General features: G+C 45.5%; 1 protein-coding gene across 6 annotated transcripts in view; it reads right to left on the reverse strand.

Moving 5' to 3' along the window:
- Nucleotides 1–18,270, reverse strand: part of LPP (LIM domain containing preferred translocation partner in lipoma) — a 444,094-nt gene that overhangs the window by 258,726 nt on the left and 167,098 nt on the right. For all 6 annotated transcript variants that reach the window (XM_048863294.2, XM_048863299.2, XM_048863293.2 and 3 more), the window contains one exon: nt 17,249–17,450. In XM_048863294.2, coding sequence (XP_048719251.1) covers nt 17,249–17,441 — 193 coding nt within the window. In that variant the 5' untranslated portion in view covers nt 17,442–17,450. The remainder of the gene's footprint in view (nt 1–17,248; nt 17,451–18,270) is intronic.

Here is an 18,270-nt window from a genome sequence, read left to right on the forward strand (position 1 = left end):
AGTCCAAGGACGCTATACCCACTGAATCACTGTGGTCAGCATCTTTGTTGACCCCCTCAAGAAATTCTAGTAGATTGGTGAGGCACGACTTCCCTTTATAAAAACCATGTTGACTCTTCCTCAACAAATCATGTACATCCATGTGTCTGATAATTCAGTTCTTTATTATAGTTTCAACCAATCTGCCTGGCTTTGAAGTTGGGCTTACTGGCCTGTAGTTGCCAGGATCACCTCTGGAGCCCTTTAAAAAAAAAATAATAATCAGCATCACATTAGCTGTCTGCCAGTCATCTGATACAGAGGCTGATTTAAGCAATCGGTTACACATCAATGTTCCCTCTGATTTTTTACATCCATGTGTGGAAAGAATTTTGTTATGTGCACCAACATGAAGGTGATGTGTGGTGGGGCTGGGGCCGAGGGGTTTGGAGTGTGGGAGGGGGCTCAGGGCTGGAGCAGAGCGTTGCAATACAGGGCTGGTGAGGGCTCTGGCTGGGAGTGCGGGCTCTGGGGTTGGGCAGGGGATGAGGGGTTTGGGGTGCAGGAGGGGGCTCAGGGCTGGGGCAGAGGGTTGGGGTGTAAGGAATGAGGGCTCTGGGGTGGGGCTGGAATGCAAGGTTCAGGGTGCGGGAGGGACCTCAGGGCTGGGGCACAGGGTTGGGGTTCGAGCTCCGGCAGGGGTGCAAGTTCTGGGATGGGGCCGGGGATGAGGGGTTTGGGGTACAGGCTGCCCCAAACTGCAGCGAGAAGAGAGGACTCTCCCACCCCTCAGCTGCTGCAGCAGCCCAGGGCTGGGGGCGGGGTGCCTCTCCCCGCTGCGGCAGTACTGGGGCTGGGTGAGAGATGCCTCTCCCTGGCCATGGCAGCTCCGGGCCTGGGGCGGGGGGAAAGGCACCTCTCCAGTTCAGGCCCCTATGGGTGCGCACCTGCATGGCTCTTGATAGTCTGCTGCTGCTAGAGGGAACTTAGATACACACCACAGTTAGTAGCTCTGCAATTTCATATTTGAGTTCCTTCAGAACACTTGGGTGAACACCATCTGCTCCTGGAGACTTATTACTGTTTAGTTTGTCAGTTTGTTCCAAAACCTCCTCTAATGGCACCTAAATCTAGGATAGTTCCTCAGATATGTCACCTAAAAAGGAAGACTGCGGCGTGGGAATCTCCTTCACATCTTCTGCAGTGTTGATCAGTGCAAAGAATTAGTGTCGCTTCTCCACAATGGCCTTGTCTTCCTTGCATGCTCCTTGACCAGCAGCCCCACTGACTGTTTGAAAGATTTCCTGCTTCTAATGTACTTTTAAAAATTGCTGTTATTTTTTGGGTCTTTTGCTAATTGCTCTTCAAATTCTCTTTTGGCCTGCCTGATTATACTTTACACTTGACTTGCAGGAGTTTATGGTCCTTCCTATTTTTGTCAGTAGGATTTGAATTCCAATTTTCAAAAGGTATCTTTTTGTCTCTAACCACCTTTCCTACCCTGTGGTCAAGCCAGGTTAGCAGTTTTTTGGTCCTCTTACTTCTTTATTAATTCTTTATTTGGGGTACACACATAGTCTGAGCCTCCATTTTGGTGTTTTAAAGAAGCTTCCATGCAGCTTGTAGGCATTTCATTCTTACGTTCTGTTTAACTATCCTCCTCCTTTCTGTGTAGTTCCCGTTTTTGAAGTTAAATGTCACCGTGGTGGGTTTCTTCGGTGTTATCCCCCCGGCAAGGATCTTAAACTTAATTACATTATGGTCACTATTTGCAAGCAGTTCACTTATATTCGCCTCCTGAACCAGATCCAGAGCTCCACTTAGGACTAAATCAAGAATGGCTTCTCCCTTTGTGGGTTCCAAGATTAGCTGCTCATAACTAGCTGTCGTTGATAGTGTCTAGAAATTTTATCTCTGCATCCCATCCTGACATGCTCCCAGCAATATGGGGATGGTTGAAATCCCCCATTATTATTGCGTTTTCTGTTTTTGTAGCCTAATTCCCCTGAACATTTCACAATCACTGTCACCACCCTGATTAGGTGGTCGGTAGAATATTCCTACTGCTAGACTCTTATTGTTCAAGCATGGAATATCTATCCACAGAGATTGTATGGTAGGTTGATTTACTTAAGGTTTTGACTATATTTGATTCTGTGCTTTCTGTCAATATGGCTCCCCGACCAGTGCAGCCTACTCTCATTCCTATATATTTTGTGCCCTGGTATTACTGTGCCCCACTGGTTCTCATCATTCCACCAAGTTTCTGTGATGCCTCTTAGATCAATATCCTCATCTAATACCAGGCACAAAAGTTCACCCATCTTAGTATTTAGACTTCTTGCCTTTGTATATAAGCACTTATAAAATCTGTCAAAATTTAGTTGTCTGCTTTCATGTGCTGTAACTGAATGGGACTCTTCCATTTGACTGTTTCTCTTCAGTTCCTACCTGTACTTTACCAATGTCTATCCTCTCCTCTTTACTAGGATATAGAGTATCCCCTTTAATAAATCCTACTCTGATATGTAATGGTTCTCACTGCTAGGGAACTCTTCCGGATATTCAGCCTGCTTCTTCCTTTGTAAATCTGAACTTGTTACACTTAATTACACCCTTTCTAGTCACCTCTCCACCTCTTTATTTCTCTCGAAAAAAAAATTAAACACCCTCCAAATAGTCACAGAGGGTATCGTAATACTCACCAGTCAGCACTCACCATTTGGATCGATCTGAGAATAGACTTCAGGATTAGCCACTACACCCACGGTGCCAGCAGAGACCAGGAGAAATCAGCGGCAAGACTTCCACTAATTTCAGTGGGTGCGTCAGGATTTCACCTCTGATGCTGAGAAGTAGATCTACACTCACCTAGCTCTGATCTAGGCTTAGACCTACTACAATGAACTGAGCCCTGAGCAGACCTCTCCCTCTTTAGCTCACTCTTTGGCTTTTGGCCCAGTGGCCTCTCCAATGCTCACCCGTGCAAACCACCACTCCGACTGTATGGGTGAATCTCTACGGCCCACTCAAACCTTTATTAGACCAACTATAACATAACCCTACAGACATTTGCTGGTTGCCCTGCCTTACCATACTCTTTGGCAACATAAAAAAGCCTAAGGCAGGGAAGGGAAACTATATCTATTATATACATATATAATCTTTTATTATAACTGTTAATTTACATGGTTTACAAAGGTGCATTTAGTGAACAACGGAAAAAACAAAGGAAGTTTTACTTGCTTGTTAATTGTCACATAACAATTGCTATTCTTTAACTCACTAGCAACATATTCAATCTTTTAGATTAAAAACAAAGGGGACAAGTGCTGCCGGCTTGAATTAAAGCTATTTCAGCACTAATGCTGCTCTTTTGCCTCGATTAGGCACAATAGCCTTTATAAATGTGGAGAGCAAACTTTATCTTTCTACAAGTAGATTTAATATAATAAATGCCAGATGTTTGCAATTTGAGTTATAAAAAGATGGTTTGTTTCCATTCCAGAGCGTGTCAGATCATCCCATTCCCCCCCGCCCCAACCTCCTCCTTTCTTTTTTCTACCCAAACTATTGTGGTTCATGGAACAGGCCACTGCATAGATGAATCACTAGTCAAAGCTCGAAATAATGATGTGGAAAAATTAAATATAGCATTTTGAAAGAAAACAGAGACAGACAGCCATAGGAAAAGAGAAAGAAAAGAGAAAACACACCTTGGAAAAAGTCTACCTGTCAAAAAGTATAATGCTGGCTTTATTAAACCAAACAAAGAAAAGTGCAATTCTGTTCACCAAAGTGAAAAACAAGGCTAGATATTAATTCAAGTCACTCCCAAGGAAATGATTATGTATCCCAAAGCCTTGGGAAGTTCCCTATTTGTAATTCTAACAGACTGTAGTAAAAATCGTTAATAAACTCAGGTTGCTTGACTGGACATTTTGTGAACTAGAGTTAAGTACATTGGTTCTGCAGTAGTTTTTAGGCACCTGTTTGATGGTACTGAATACCATAACCCACGGTGACATTTCAAAGAAGAAAATTTCAACCTGAAAGCAAAGCAAATGCATTAGACCTACCCATTGATCTAGATCTAATGGCCATACGCTGATCCCATCACTCAGACTCGGTAATATCCTACTCTGATATCACCACAAGGAGACCAATGGAACTACTTATGGAGTAGGGTTCTTATTTCCAGGAGCCACATTCAAGGACCAAGACCCCACTGTGCTAGGAGCTGTACAAACACAGAATAAAAAGAGGGTCCCTCCCCAAATCACTGACAATCTAGGTATAAGACCAAAGACAACAGGTGGAGCAAAAGAGAACGACGAGACAATGCTACTCAGCACAAGAGACAGGGGTCTCAACACATCAGCAGCCAACCCGTTGTCAACGTTTTCACAGGCCTCATGGCAAAGGTGCTACTCCATATGAGGAAGGGCACCAGAATCTGGCCTCAGGCTTACTCAGTATAGCTCCAGTTACTAAAGACTGACTTAAAAACCACTACTGTGCAAGTGAGAACAACCACTAATCACCAAATCGTTTCATTTGGTTCTCAACCGATAGGGAAGAGGATGTTATTAGAGAAAAATCAATGGGAGACTTCCGGAGGGGTTGCTCAGAACTGGTGTTGAACGAGCCCCCAGTGAGGAAACCTCCTGCCCCTCCCTTCAACCACCACTTCTTGATGATTACTCCGGCTTTTTTTAAAACTCGAATGCAGATGGTGGCAGAGCCGCCGCAAAGGGAACTGGAGGTTTGATTCATTGTTAATTTTGTGGGCTTTATTTTGCAATAATCCCTAGATGATGCAGCTGTGACAATGACTAATACATGAATAGGTTGCATTTGTTCAGTTTCCTTCGTCGTTAGGAGAATTACAGGGTAAAGAGTTAATATTTCTTCCATAACACAATTCCTTTTCGAAAGGCTTACACACTTTAAAAGGCAAGAGCTAATTTGGGGGTTTGCTTAAGTGTAGTGAGAATGAAATACGTTAGCAGGGTGTGATTAGCATCAGCAGGAGCAGCAATAATATCTCACATTTCTATTTTTCCATCCATATGAGCCCAAAGTATTTTACAGATCATGGACCCAATCCTGGAAGATAATGAGAATATGATGGGAGTGACAAGTGCTCAGCATCTCACAGGTGCTGGCCCAAAATAGATTCATCAGTTTCATCACTGAGATGCTGCCCCCTCTGGGGTGAAACACAGCAGCTGTTTTAACAGCTTGTATCGCTTCACAACAGTTTGAGACAGGAAGGAAAGAATACCGTACCTGGTTTGAAACTACTGGGGAGTTGTAGGGAGGCAGAATGGACAGGATATGATGGGAAACATTCCTGCTCTTGCAAAGCGATTGCACAGCTGATCAGGAATTCCTATTTATGTCTCATGCAAAAGACAGCACCAGCAGAGCTTCCCCGTCACGCTAGATGATCACCATGGTCCCTTCTGGATTTCTAATCTATTACATCTAAAAATCTATAACCTGTCCCCATGCTGAAGTATGGTTCAAATCAAACACACAGGAGTTGAGTAGAACCCAGTGGATCACGAATACCACGCTGGATTTTTCCTTTTCAGCGTCCCAGCCAAGTATAGAACAGACGCTTGCCCGCTTTAGCTTCTATGAGCTGCCAGTACCAGAGGGGTAGGTGGAATCATATACTCCAGTAAACCCATATGCGGGCTTCAAAAATTAGACAGAGATGCTGACAGTAGCTCCTGCACACAAGATTCAATACGTTTCTTTGGGTACAAGTAAAGGGGAGCCTGACAGTTCACATTCCGAGTCCCTAGCAGGCACAGAAGAACATTAGCAGTCTCTACTCAAGAGTCTCCATGCACCAGAACACAGGGAGTGTGCTGCAGGTCAAGAGCAGGTGGACCAGTGGCAGCAGGGATGAAGCTTTCACAGAGACAGCACCCACTATCTCTGGCTTGAAGCCAGCATGGTATTGAGGCTCTCCTCAAAAGTAACAAATGTACCCTCTCCCCTGGGCAACAAAAAAAAAAAGTTAAATGGAAGGGGATGAGCAAAAAATTGCACATATTCATCCTGCTAGTACTGACTCCAAAAGAGACACCCAAAAGAAAAGCTAGTCAAAAAAAGAAAGAGAAAGAGAAAGAAAAGGAAAAGAAACGTCTGCTTTGGTTCTCGTTCCTTCATTTCATTTCGATTATTAAATTCCCCTATTAACTGCTCCCGCTCTTGCTGGTATTATATTCACCCAGGGTGCCAGAATACAAGGAAAAGACATTGACAGCAGTAATTATAAGATTTCCAGTGATGTGCCGCCATGAGCGAAGGTAGCAAATTTTGTGAAGCAAGTCCACAGAGCCTCTGACAGAGAAAATACGGCACTGGATTGTACACTGGGAGAGGGGTACCCATCTCTAATTTGGAGGTCCAGGGAATAAACCATACAATCAGATGGCACCACAACGGTCTCGCACACCTGCCATCCATAACAGAGAGGATGAAACTACAACACAGAGGGGCTACACAGGCAAATTGCCGGAACCCCACGAGTTCTGCTACATTTGCATTTGTAGAGTGTTGCCAACTATTGGGATTTTATCACGAGTCCTGTGAGATTGGTCTTTTTCCCCAGCCTCTGGAGTCATGAGAATTTGAGTTTTCTTTTTTTCTGAAATCTAGCCCAGCCATGGATTTTTTGAGGCAAGTCATTTAATCTCTTTGTGCCTCAATTCTCTATCTGCAAAATGGTGAGGGAAGGAAAGAGTACATAGCAGTATTTGTGAAGTAATTTAAAGTCACCCCAAGTCTCCGTCCTGTACTGAAATTGGAGCAGAGACCACAGCGCTGATTACAGAACAGTGAAAGGAATGAGACCACAGCAGGAGGAAAATATTCTTCATTCGTTTCTATCCTTGAGATCTATTGCCGGTGCTCTTCTTTCGACACAAACGCAGTGAGTCCCCTTCCCCTGATCACTGTTACGTTACACACACAGTATTGCACGTATAAACAGGGAGCTTTCTGAGTATATTCAGAGAATACAGACCTGTTCCTGTTGAAGTCCATGGGGGTTATGCCTCTGACTTCAATGAAAGCAGGATTAAGTCGTTTTTCTCCTAAAAGCACATGTTATTCTGGGCAGAATTTTGTCTATGAAGACAGAGAGAATATTATTCTATACCTACTACTAAGGAGGCCTGATGGAGTCCTCTGGTTCTGAGCATAAAGCTGGAACCCGAGGAATGAGGTGTGGAATGATTCACAGAATATGAGTGGCACAGGAAAAAGGGCCCACCCCTGCAGCTCTCATTGACTTCAATACTCACACCTCTCAGGATCAGGCCCACTTGGAACAAGAATATTTATGCCCTCGGGCTAAGCTTATTAAAATGCCAGGCACTGCTACAGAATCTTATAAAGTGAAATGAGAACACGGTGTAATAAGGTATCAGGGAAAATGATTTATGGTGTGTTCCTGGATACAGTTAAGAATAAGAAAATTCAATCCACTCCTCTAGTTTTCATGGACAAAATTTAGGTAAAGAACCACAATCAGCAGCTATAAGGACACAGGAACATGTAATCTGAACACATATGGGCAGACCGCAGGCCCTGGTCTAAGCTGGGGAAATTTACATAAAGAAACGGCCATCGGTTACCCTGACCTGGAGTTAGTCCCGGTTGGGGCCCCTGCAGCTTCTGGCATGTCTAATACACACACCTGCGAAGCAGGTCTGACTGCATGAGCACCGCTCATGTTATGGCTCCCCCTCATGTTAACACCAGTGGGATTTTGTTTGTTTGGTAAATGTTCACAGTACAGATAATTCTGGTAGGAAACCGATCGCTACAATGTAGCAGACTTGGGTCTTGGCTCCAGCCTCCCATACGCTCACTTCATCTTCTTCCTGCCTTGGGTCAACAAGGCTCCTCTTACACAACACCCTTGTGTGCAGACTTGTACCTCAGCAACCTCTTGATGATTCGTTAAGTGCCATGTAGCCAGAGCATAAAAACAGGGATAAAAGTAGCAGCAAGATAGCAACGGAAAGAGCAGCTGGTCGGATGTGCAGCCTAACCTTGGCAACAAGGGTGAAGAAAACCTCAAGTGGCGAAATGAAGAGGAACAATCAGAAGCTGGTTCCATTAAAGAAAGTCTGAAGATCACTGAGCCTTCCTGCTAAGATCCTGCTTTGAACAGTGCATGGATGTGCTGAACAGGACAAAGAAAAAGGCCATTTGGAGGCACAAGTGCATGGGGAAAGCATTACCGAAAAGAACATGCCATGACATGGTGACTTTTGTTCATGTTTTCCAGACCTTAAAATAGGTAACACTGAACAAGAAAAGTCTTGACCTACATCGATAACAGCTGCCACTCCACCACTGAGAAACTAAACACAACAGAACAAAAAACCAGCAGCAACTGAGGGCCAGATTTTCCAAAAAACTCAGCTCCCAGTTAGGCTGAACAAAAGTGCTCAGTACTTTGGCCGTTGGCCCCCCTGTTGGAAATCAGGACGTAAGTGTCACAATGGGGAAAGCTGGAGCTGGAAATCTTAGAAAATCTGGCCCCATAGGATGGGAGTTTAGTGCTTAAAAATCTGGCCCGGTGTCTGTGAGCCCTATAGAAACACGACAGCATGCAACTTCTGCAAGGTTTCAGAGTAACAGCTGTGTTAGTCTGTATTCACAAAAAGAAAAGGAGTATTTGTGGCACCTTAGAGACTAACCAATTTATTTGAGCATAAGCTTTCGTGAGCTACAGCTCAAAGTGAGTTGTAGCTCACGAAAGCTCATGCTCAAATAAATTGGTTAGTCTCTAAGGTGCCACAAGTCCTCCTTTTCTTTTTGCATCTTCTGCTAGCGACACAGCAGAACCTGAACAAGCACAGGAATCAGAACTGTGGTTTTGTCTCTTCTTCTGTTTCTAATGGTACCCGGAGGCACCAGGTAGGCTCAGAGTCCCACTGCAACAGGAAGACCCACTCTGTCCCAATGAGCTACCAAATCTAGTTGAAAACCAGACGAGTCAGTATCATAACCCGTATCAAGGAAGGTAGAGTGTTACAACCACCCACTTACATAGTCTAAAACACTAAAATGGTATTTTTAAAACAGGGTTATCCTGCTATTTTGGTTTAGCTTTTGTTTCCCTTTTTAATCATTTACCTACTTCCAATCCTTTTTATAGATAATTTTAAAATGATATCTATTTCTGCTTAATATATTTTATTAGCTTCCCCTGACACCCCCACTTTTTATAACTGGGGGCAGGAGAGTTAGGTGTGAGGGAAAGGCCGAGCTCAGGTCAGGCAGCACAGCGTAGTAGAAAAAGGATATAACAGTAAACGTCAACAAAAAGTATCCAAGTGCAAGTGGAGGGGCCAAAGGTTTGATTGGGAGGCAACATGGTTCATGTCACTGCCACTTTCCATGTCATGCAAAGAGGGCTCTGCTCTGGCAACTTTCATCAGCACTTTCAATTCACTCAAGAAAAAGACAGGCCGATCAGCCGAAGAAGGTACAGGCTGTACAAGTGACACGTCTTAAACGAGATGTTAGCCCAGAGGACGTGGCTTCCCCAATGCTACAAGTGACAATCTGGAGAAACTAGTGAAGAACACGTGCTGGCCTCCATGAGAAATTCGCTGATATTGCGTCTGCAGCTGCTTTTAAATGGGCAATTGATTTTAATGATACTGATCTGGCAGCAGCTGCTGTGCCAGGGCATGATTTGTGCGGCTACGTCTGTACCCCTACAGCCTTGGGATACTGTTCTGCAATATTCTGCTTGCGCTATACCCCTTTGCTTTCAGTCACCTTTAGCAGAATGACTTTGTAAACTGTGCACCTCTTCTCAAGCCTTAAGGAAACTAAACACCCCTCTGAAGTTACTTGGGGGCAGGGAGTGAGAGACTGAAATATACCAGTGTCCAAACGGGAACCACAGCTCTTGAGTTTCCAGTTTCACAGCTAAGTAGAAAGAGGCACGTATGAGAATGGAAGAACAAATTCAGGCAAGATGACTGGGCGGGCTTCTTTGCACAGGCAGCCATCAGCCAGCCCCCCAGTGCCTCCCAGGCTAGATTGTTGAAACAAAAACAAATCCAGGTCATTGAGGAAATAATTAGGGAGCATTGCTGAGACAATGAAGCGATAAAAAGGGAATGAAGCATGATGGGCTAAATATTCTCTAACGGCCCCGCTTTCTCTCTGGGATCCCAGAACCCTAGCATTCTTAAATTCATATACAGTCGAGAGAATAGGTTTGGACGGGCTGGCTGTTGGCAGGACTTCAGCAAGCTGCATATCACACCACATCCCTGAATAGCTCTTTCTCATCACCATTAGTCTGCCAGGCTCCTCGAATGACCATGTGATCTCCAAGACAAGACATGGGCCCGATGCTGAAAAATGCCGAGTGCCTCCTACAAGGTGCTGTATACACTTATCTCAGTGGCTTCAAAGGGACTGACTTGCGAGTTTCACCTCTTGGAGGGCTGGGTCCAATGGGAAGTGATATTCCACAGGGAAAGAGTCGTGTCACGTGTCTCCAATCTGAGCGTTAATCACAGGAAGCTTCCCTCCCCTGTGCTGTTCAATTATTATCAATTCCTCCCTCCCCAAGAGCCGCATGGTACAAAAAAGACATGAGAGAAGAAGATAATATCTCCCTCCCATCCAATCACCTCCACAGCAACTCTAGGGGAAAACTTCTTCTCACTTGAGCCATGTAGCCCACAGCCATGAAAAAAAAAATTATCATCAGAGCAGGTGAGCATTTTTCAACTAAATTTTTTCCACCACAAAAATGAATTTTGACATTGGGAAAAAAGGTTTTCTATTAAACCTTTCAATCTTAAGGGGGAAATCTCTAACATAAAATAAGGATTTTCATTTCGTTTCTGTTTGAAATTTTCATTTAATTTTAGTTTTCAAAAATCGAAATGTTTTTGAAATTACAAGTATCAGAGGGGTAGCCGTGTTAGTCCGTATCCACAAAAACAACGAGGAGTCCGGTGGCACCTTAAAGACTAACCCATTTATTTGAGCATAAGCTTTCGTGGGTAAAAAACCTACTTCTTCAGATGCAGAAAGCTTATGCCCAAATAAATGGGTTAGTCTTTAACGCTCCACCGGACTCCTCGTTGTTTTTGAAATTACAGATTTTTGTTCTTCCCTCCCTCTCTCACCCATGTCTTGTCAATGAATGCAACAGAATGAGTGAAGTCTACAGGTTGAGGGATTCTTTTTCACTTTTTACACTCTCTTTTTTAGTTTTCCTTTTCCACTCTGCAACTTTTAAAAACTTCTCCAACTTTTGAAAAGTTAGAGTGTCAAAACTCTGCTGTTCCAACTTTTCAAAAGCTAGGGATGTTTTTAAAAAGTTCCAGAGTGGCAGAGCTTCTGAGCTTAATTTGTTTGTTTGTTTTGGTTGGGTTTATTTTTTTTTTTTGGTTTTTGGTTTTTTTAGCTGCTCCATAACTTTTCCAAAACTGGAGAAATTTTGAAAACTTGCAGGGGCGGAAAAAAGGGAAAAACTGACTCATGAACCATACCCCTCCCTGTCCAAGACATGATTTATTTTATTGCACTCTTGAGGAAGACCGAAAGGAAAGGGGATCCAGAAAATGCAAAACCCGAAAATTAAAAACTGAAGTTTTCCGGTTTTCAAAAACGGAATCAAAATGAAATTTGTGTTTCCTTCTGAGGTTTTCAACCAGCTGTGATCATCATCTATTTTTGTTATTCTTGTGCAAACAGAACTCCCGTCATATGCCAACAAGTCAGGAGTCCCATCTCTCACAAATTACAATCAAGATGACCTGAAGAAGAGCTTTGTGTATCTCAGAAGCCTGTCTCTTTCAGCAGCAGAAGTTGGTCCAGAAAAAGATATCACCTCCCACACCTTGTCTCTCTATTACGATCAATGGAAGAAGCCTTGCCACTGACCCTCCTGGACCGATTCAGAACACTGGAGGAGCTTCTCTGGGCGAGTGATGGGAGCTGAGCCCCAGAGGCACTCTCAGTTGAGTGTCCCTCACTTTGGAACTTAATCGTTCTGCTGGTTGGGTCCACAAGACACTCAACTTCAGAGCATCACGATTCAGCATGCGGCCCAAGTATCTGATTGAGTGTGTTAAATGTAGGGTGTTTATAAAGTTTTGTCCTGTCAAGCCATGTGAGTTCAGGTTTTGTTTTAATTATATAACATGTCCAGATGCTGTTGCAACGGTCATATAAATATCCACATAAATAATTATTCATTTAAAATATTAATTCTTAAGAATTTGGGATACTAGGGGAGCCGTAATGCTGAATTCATCCAACTGGCTGGACAGCAGTTCTGCCAACAACTTGCCCTATCATCCTGCCACATCCCCAGACTTAGTACTTTGCATGGTACTTCCCACTGAGCCAGCGCAAAAGCCCTAACCCTCCCCATGCTACGGAGCATGTCGTCTTTGGAAAAGGAATGGCCTTAGAAAGTGGATGTTGGCATCAACTGTTAAGAAAATAAGATGGGGCCCACAATGATTTTTTTATCTTTTTTAAATAATGTGAGGATAGCTAGAAGGAACACGCTCAAAAGCTACCCCAAGATTTTCATTTGAACTGCTCTGTAATCAGGTAACCTCAAACAAGGTGTCAGTAACGTAGAGTAACTCATCAGCATCTAGCAGAAGGGGGCTGATTCCCCTAAATCAGATATAAATCAGCTGTGAACCAGCTGAGCAGCGAACAGCACAGCAGCTAACAGAAGGAGTTTGCCTGAGATCTTCCTGAGAGGAGGTACGCTAAGGGCTGCATTAAGGAGGCTGTGTTGGTGAGTATCTGAGTGTTTGTTGTGAGGACAGTTTGACTGTGTGCTTGATTGGTTGTTTGAAAAGGGCGAGAACTGGGAGTGCTTTGTTCCAGGTGAGCCATAAGTGGGCCTGACTGTATAAAAAGCTAGTCAGCTGCGAACCAGCTGAGCAGCGAACAGCACGGCAGCTAACAGAAGGAGTTTGCCTGGGGAGAGCCCACTGAGGCTTACATCTTGCCGGATTCTCCGCGTAATTACTACAACTCCTGAGGAAGCTCATAGTAGGAAGGTAATATGGATGGGGGGTGTTCAGCTGTTGTGACCTGCACTGGATGTGCTGTGTTTGTCTTTCTTCCACAGGACAGAAGCGACTTTGTCTGTACAAAGTGCAAGCTGGTCTCCATATTGGAAGAGAAGGTTCAAGGTCTGGAGCAACAGGTATCGACCCTGCGTTGCATAAGAGAAACTGAAGATTTCCTGGACAGACGTCAGGATATGCTTCTACAGACACAACATTCTGAAGATTCAGAGCAGGCTGCGCAGCGGGGACAGGAAGACGGTGAAGAAATTTGGCAGCATGTGACCTCCAGAAGAAAAAAGGGGAACGTCCATGTACCAGCAACGCCGGTACAGGTAAGTAACCGTTTTCATGTTCTCTCCACAGGTAATAATGCGGAGAGGGGACCAGATGATACGTCTGAGGGAAGGGAGCAGAAGGAAACTCCACCGATTGGAAGGCATGAGATGCACTGTCCTAGGGTTGGGGGTTCCACGACCACCACTCCCAAGCGAAGGAGGCGGGTGGTGGTGGTCGGGGACTCTCTCCTCAGGGGGACTGAGTCATCTACCTGCCACCCCAACTGGGAAAACCGAGAAGCCTGCTGCTTGCCAGGGGCTAAGATTCGCGATGTGACGGAGAAACTGCCGAGACTCATCAAGCCCTCGGACTGCTACCCCTTCCTACTTCTCCACGTGGGCACCAATGATACTGCCAAGAATGACCTTGAGTGGATCACTGCAGACTACGTGGCTCTGGGAAGAAGGATAAAGGAGTTGGAGGCGCAAGTGGTCTTCTCGTCCATCCTCCCCGTGGAAGGAAAAGGCCGGGGTAGGGACCATGGAATCGTGGAAGTCAACGAATGGCTACGCAGGTGGTGTCGGAGAGAAGGCTTTGGATTCTTTGACCATGGGATGGTGTTCCAAGAAGGAGGAGTGCTAGGCAGAGACAAGCTCCACCTAACGAAGAGAAGGAAGAGCATCTTCGCAAGCAGGCTGGCTAACCTAGTGAGGAGGGCTTTAAACTAGGTTCACCAGGGGAAGGAGACCAAAGCCCAGAGGTAAGTGGGGAACTGGGATACCGGGAGGAAGCACGAGCAGGAGTGCGTGAGAGGGGAGGGCTCCTGCCTCATACTGAGAAAGAAGGGCGATCAGCGGGTTATCTCAAGTGCCTATACACAAATGCATGAAGCCTGGGAAACAAGCAGGGAGAACTCAAAGTCCTGACCCAGGCAAGGAATTATGATGTGACTGGAATAACAGAGACTTGGTGGGATAACTCACATGACTGGAGTACTGTCATGGATGGATATAAGCTGTTCAGGAAGGACAGGCAGGGCAGAAAAGGTGGGGGAGTTGCACTGTATGTAAGGGAGCAGTATGACTGCTCAGAGCTCAAGTATGAAACTGCAGAAAAACCTGAGAGTCTTGGATTAAGTTTAGAAGTATGAGCAACTAGGGTGATGTCGTGGTGGGAGTCTACTATAGACCACCGGACCAGGGGGATGAGGTGGACGAGGCTTTCTTCCGGCAACTCGCAGAAGTTACTAGATCGCACGCCCTGGTTCTCATGGGAGACTTCAATCATCCTGATATCTGCTGGGAGAGCAATACAGCGGTGCACAGACAATCCAGGAAGTTTTTGGAAAGTGTAGGGGACAATTTCCTGGTGCAAGTGCTGGAGGAACCAACTAGGGGCAGAGCTCTTCTTGACCTGCTGCTCACAAACCGGGAAGAATTAGTAGGGGAAGCAAAAGTGGATGGGAATCTGGGAGGCAGTGACCATGAGATGGTTGAGTTCAGGATCCTGACACAAGGAAGAAAGGAAAGCAGCAGAATACGGACCCTGGACTTCAGAAAAGCAGACTTTGACTCCCTCAGGGAGCTGATGGGCAAGATACCCTGGGAGAATAACATGAGGGGGAAAGGAGTCCAGGAGAGCTGGCTGTATTTTAAAGAATCCTTATTGAGGTTACAGGGACAAACCATCCCGATGTGTAGAAAGAATAGTAAATATGGCAGGCGACCGGCTTGGCTTAACAGTGAAATCCTTGCTGATCTTAAATACAAAAAAGAAGCTTACAAGAAGTGGAAGACTGGACAAATGACCAGGGAAGAGTATAAAAATATTGCTCGGGCTTGCAGGAGTGAAATCAGGAAGGCCAAATCACACCTGGAGTTGCAGCTAGCAAGAGATGTTAGGAGTAACAAGAAGGGTTTCTTCAGGTATGTTAGCAACAAGAAGAAAGCCAAGGGAAGTGTGGGCCCCTTACTGAATGAGGGAGGCAACCTAGTGACAGAGGATGTGGAAAAAGCTAATGTACTCAATGCTTTTTTTGCCTCTGTCTTCACAAACAAGGTCAGCTCCCAGACTACTGCACTGGGCAGAACAGCATGGGGAGGAGGTGACCAGCCCTCTGTGGAGAAAGAAGTGGCTCAGGACTATTTAGAAAAGCTGGACGAGCACAAGTCCATGGGGCCGGATGCGTTGCATCCGAGAGTGCTAAAGGAGTTGGCGGATGTGATTGCAGAGCCATTGGCCATTATCTTGGAAAACTCATGGCGATCGGGGGAGGTCCCGGACGACTGGAAAAATGCTAATGTAGTGCCCATCTTTAAAAAAGGGAAGGAGGAGGATCCTGGGAACTACAGGCCAGTCAGCCTCACCTCAGTCCCTGGAAAAATCATGGAGCAGGTCCTCAAGGAATCAATTCTGAAGCACTTAGAGGGGAGGAAAGTGATCAGGAACAGTCAGCACGGATTCACCAAGGGCAAGTCATGCCTGACTAATCTAATTGCCTTCTAAGATGAGATAACTGGCTCTGTGGATGAAGGGAAAGCAGTGGACGTGTTGTTCCTTGACTTTAGCAAAGCTTTTGACACTGTCTCCCACAGTATTCTTGCCAGCAAGTTAAAGAAGTATGGGCTGGATGAATGGACGATAAGGTGGATAGAAAGCTGGCTAGATTGTCGGGCTCAATGGGTAGTGATCAATGGCTCCATGTCTAGTTGGCAGCTGGTATCAAGTGGAGTGCCCCAAGGGTCGGTCCTGGGGCCGGTTTTGTTCAATATCTTCATAAATGATCTGGAGGATGGTGTGGATTGCACCCTCAGCAAATTTGCAGATGACACTAAACTGGGACGAGAGGTAAATACGCTGGAGGGTAGGGATAGGATACAGAGGGACCTAGACAAATTGGAGGATTGGGCCAAAAGAAATCTGATGAGGTTCAACAAGGACAAGTGCAGAGTCCTGCACTTAGGACGGAAGAATCCAATGCACCGCTACAGACTAGGGACCGAATGGCTAGGCAGCAGTTCTGCAGAAAAGGACCTAGGGGTGACAGTGGACGAGAAGCTGGATATGAGTCAACGGTGTGCCCTTGTTGCCAAGAAGGCCAATGGCATTTTGGGATGTATAAGTAGGGGCATTGCCAGCAGATCGAGGGACGTGATCATTCCCCTCTATTCGACATTGGTGAGGCTTCATCTGGAGTACTGTGTCCAGTTTTAGGCCCCACACTACAAGAAGGATGTGGAAAAATTGGAGAGAGTCCAGCGGAGGGCCACAAAAATGATTAGGGGACTGGAACACATGACTTATGAGGAGAGGCTGAGGGAACTGGGGATGTTTAATCTACGGAAGAGAAGAATGAGGGGGGATTTGATAGCTGCTTTCAACTACCTGAAAGGGGGTTCCAAAGAGGATGGCTCTAGGTTCTCAGTGGTAGCAGAGGACAGAACAAGGAGTAATGGTCTCAAGTTGCAGTAGGGGAGATTTAGGTTGGATGTTAGGAAAAACTTTCACTAGGAGGGTGGTGAAACACTGGAAAGCATTACCTAGGGAGGTGGTGGAATTTCCTTCCTTAGAAGTTTTTAAGGTCAGGCTTGACAAAGCCCTGGCTGGGATGATTTAATTGGGGATTGGTCCTGCTTTAAGCACGGGGTGGGACTAGATGACCTCCTGAGGTCCCTTCCAACCCTGATATTCTATGATTCTATATACAATGGATGAAATTCACTCCCATGCAGACACACACAACGCGTGCAGGACTTGGCGGTGAAAACACAGTGTGCTGGCTCACAGCACAGGGGTCAGTTTCACCCAGTAAACACCCATGTATTTAGCAGAGATCGCATGGAGAACTTGCCATGCCACCACACTCCTTTTCAAAGGTTTCTTACCATCACTCCCCGGCTGTTTGTATGGATTGTACTTTGGCTTTGGAGCAACAACAGGTGCAAACTTCTTTGGCATCTGCTGCGTGGACACAGAGATGCTGGGGGTCCCAAAAGCGTGCGTGGTCTCCATTCTCGCAGTGACGTGACCAACGGGTTCATTGGTGTTCTTTGGCGGCAGCCATGATGGGTGGGACATGGTTCAGATCTGGGGAAGGATGAGGGGAAAAAAGAACACATGCACATTAGGTTTTTAAATTGGAGGGGAAAAAAACCTAGGAACTTCTTTTTATTTATTTGTAAAATACAAATACACAAAAACCTTGGTGTATGTGAAGGTTTCTCTTTATGGCTTGACATATGAATTTTCCTATTTATCCCTACAACAGTATGTCAGAGGCAGCAGCTTTGCCCTCTCAGCAAAGCGAGCTAGAATTGAGCTGAATTCCCCCACCACTATTCTTACAGATAGGCCCCCTCCCCAGATCAAAGCTGAAGCATGCTAGCAGGACCAGTGGGGAGGAATTGGCTCCACCTCCCTCTGGAGTTTCAAACAGGGGTTCTCAGCAGAATGGTTGCTTCCGATTCCACAGCCCGTTCAAATCTTAGCCTCCAGAGCAAGGCTGCCACAAAGAGGGACCACTAATGAAACTGTGTGGATGATTTCCCTGCTGTGAAGGAGGGCGGGTGGCACCTTGGAAAATCTCTGCGTGCCTCAGTAAAACGGGGATAAAACTGGCCTAGCTTTGCAAGGATGCTGTGAGAATATATTCCGCAGTGTCCGTGAGGTGCTCAGATACTATGGTGAAGAGTGCCCATGCAGACTGACAGGGGCTTTTGAAAATTTCACCTTAAGTCACCTAAAGAGCCTTACTCCCCTATTCAAAGCGCATTCAGGTACTTAGCAGCCACAATCCCATTGAGTCTCAAGGAAACTTCTAAGGCCGATATTTTCAAAAGCAACTGATTTGGATGCCTCCAGTTTTGACATCCAACTCAGGACACCATAAAGCATGCAGATTTTCAGA

This window comes from Caretta caretta, chromosome 9 (assembly GCF_965140235.1).
Source record: "Caretta caretta isolate rCarCar2 chromosome 9, rCarCar1.hap1, whole genome shotgun sequence".
Taxonomy (NCBI): Eukaryota; Metazoa; Chordata; order Testudines; family Cheloniidae; genus Caretta; species Caretta caretta.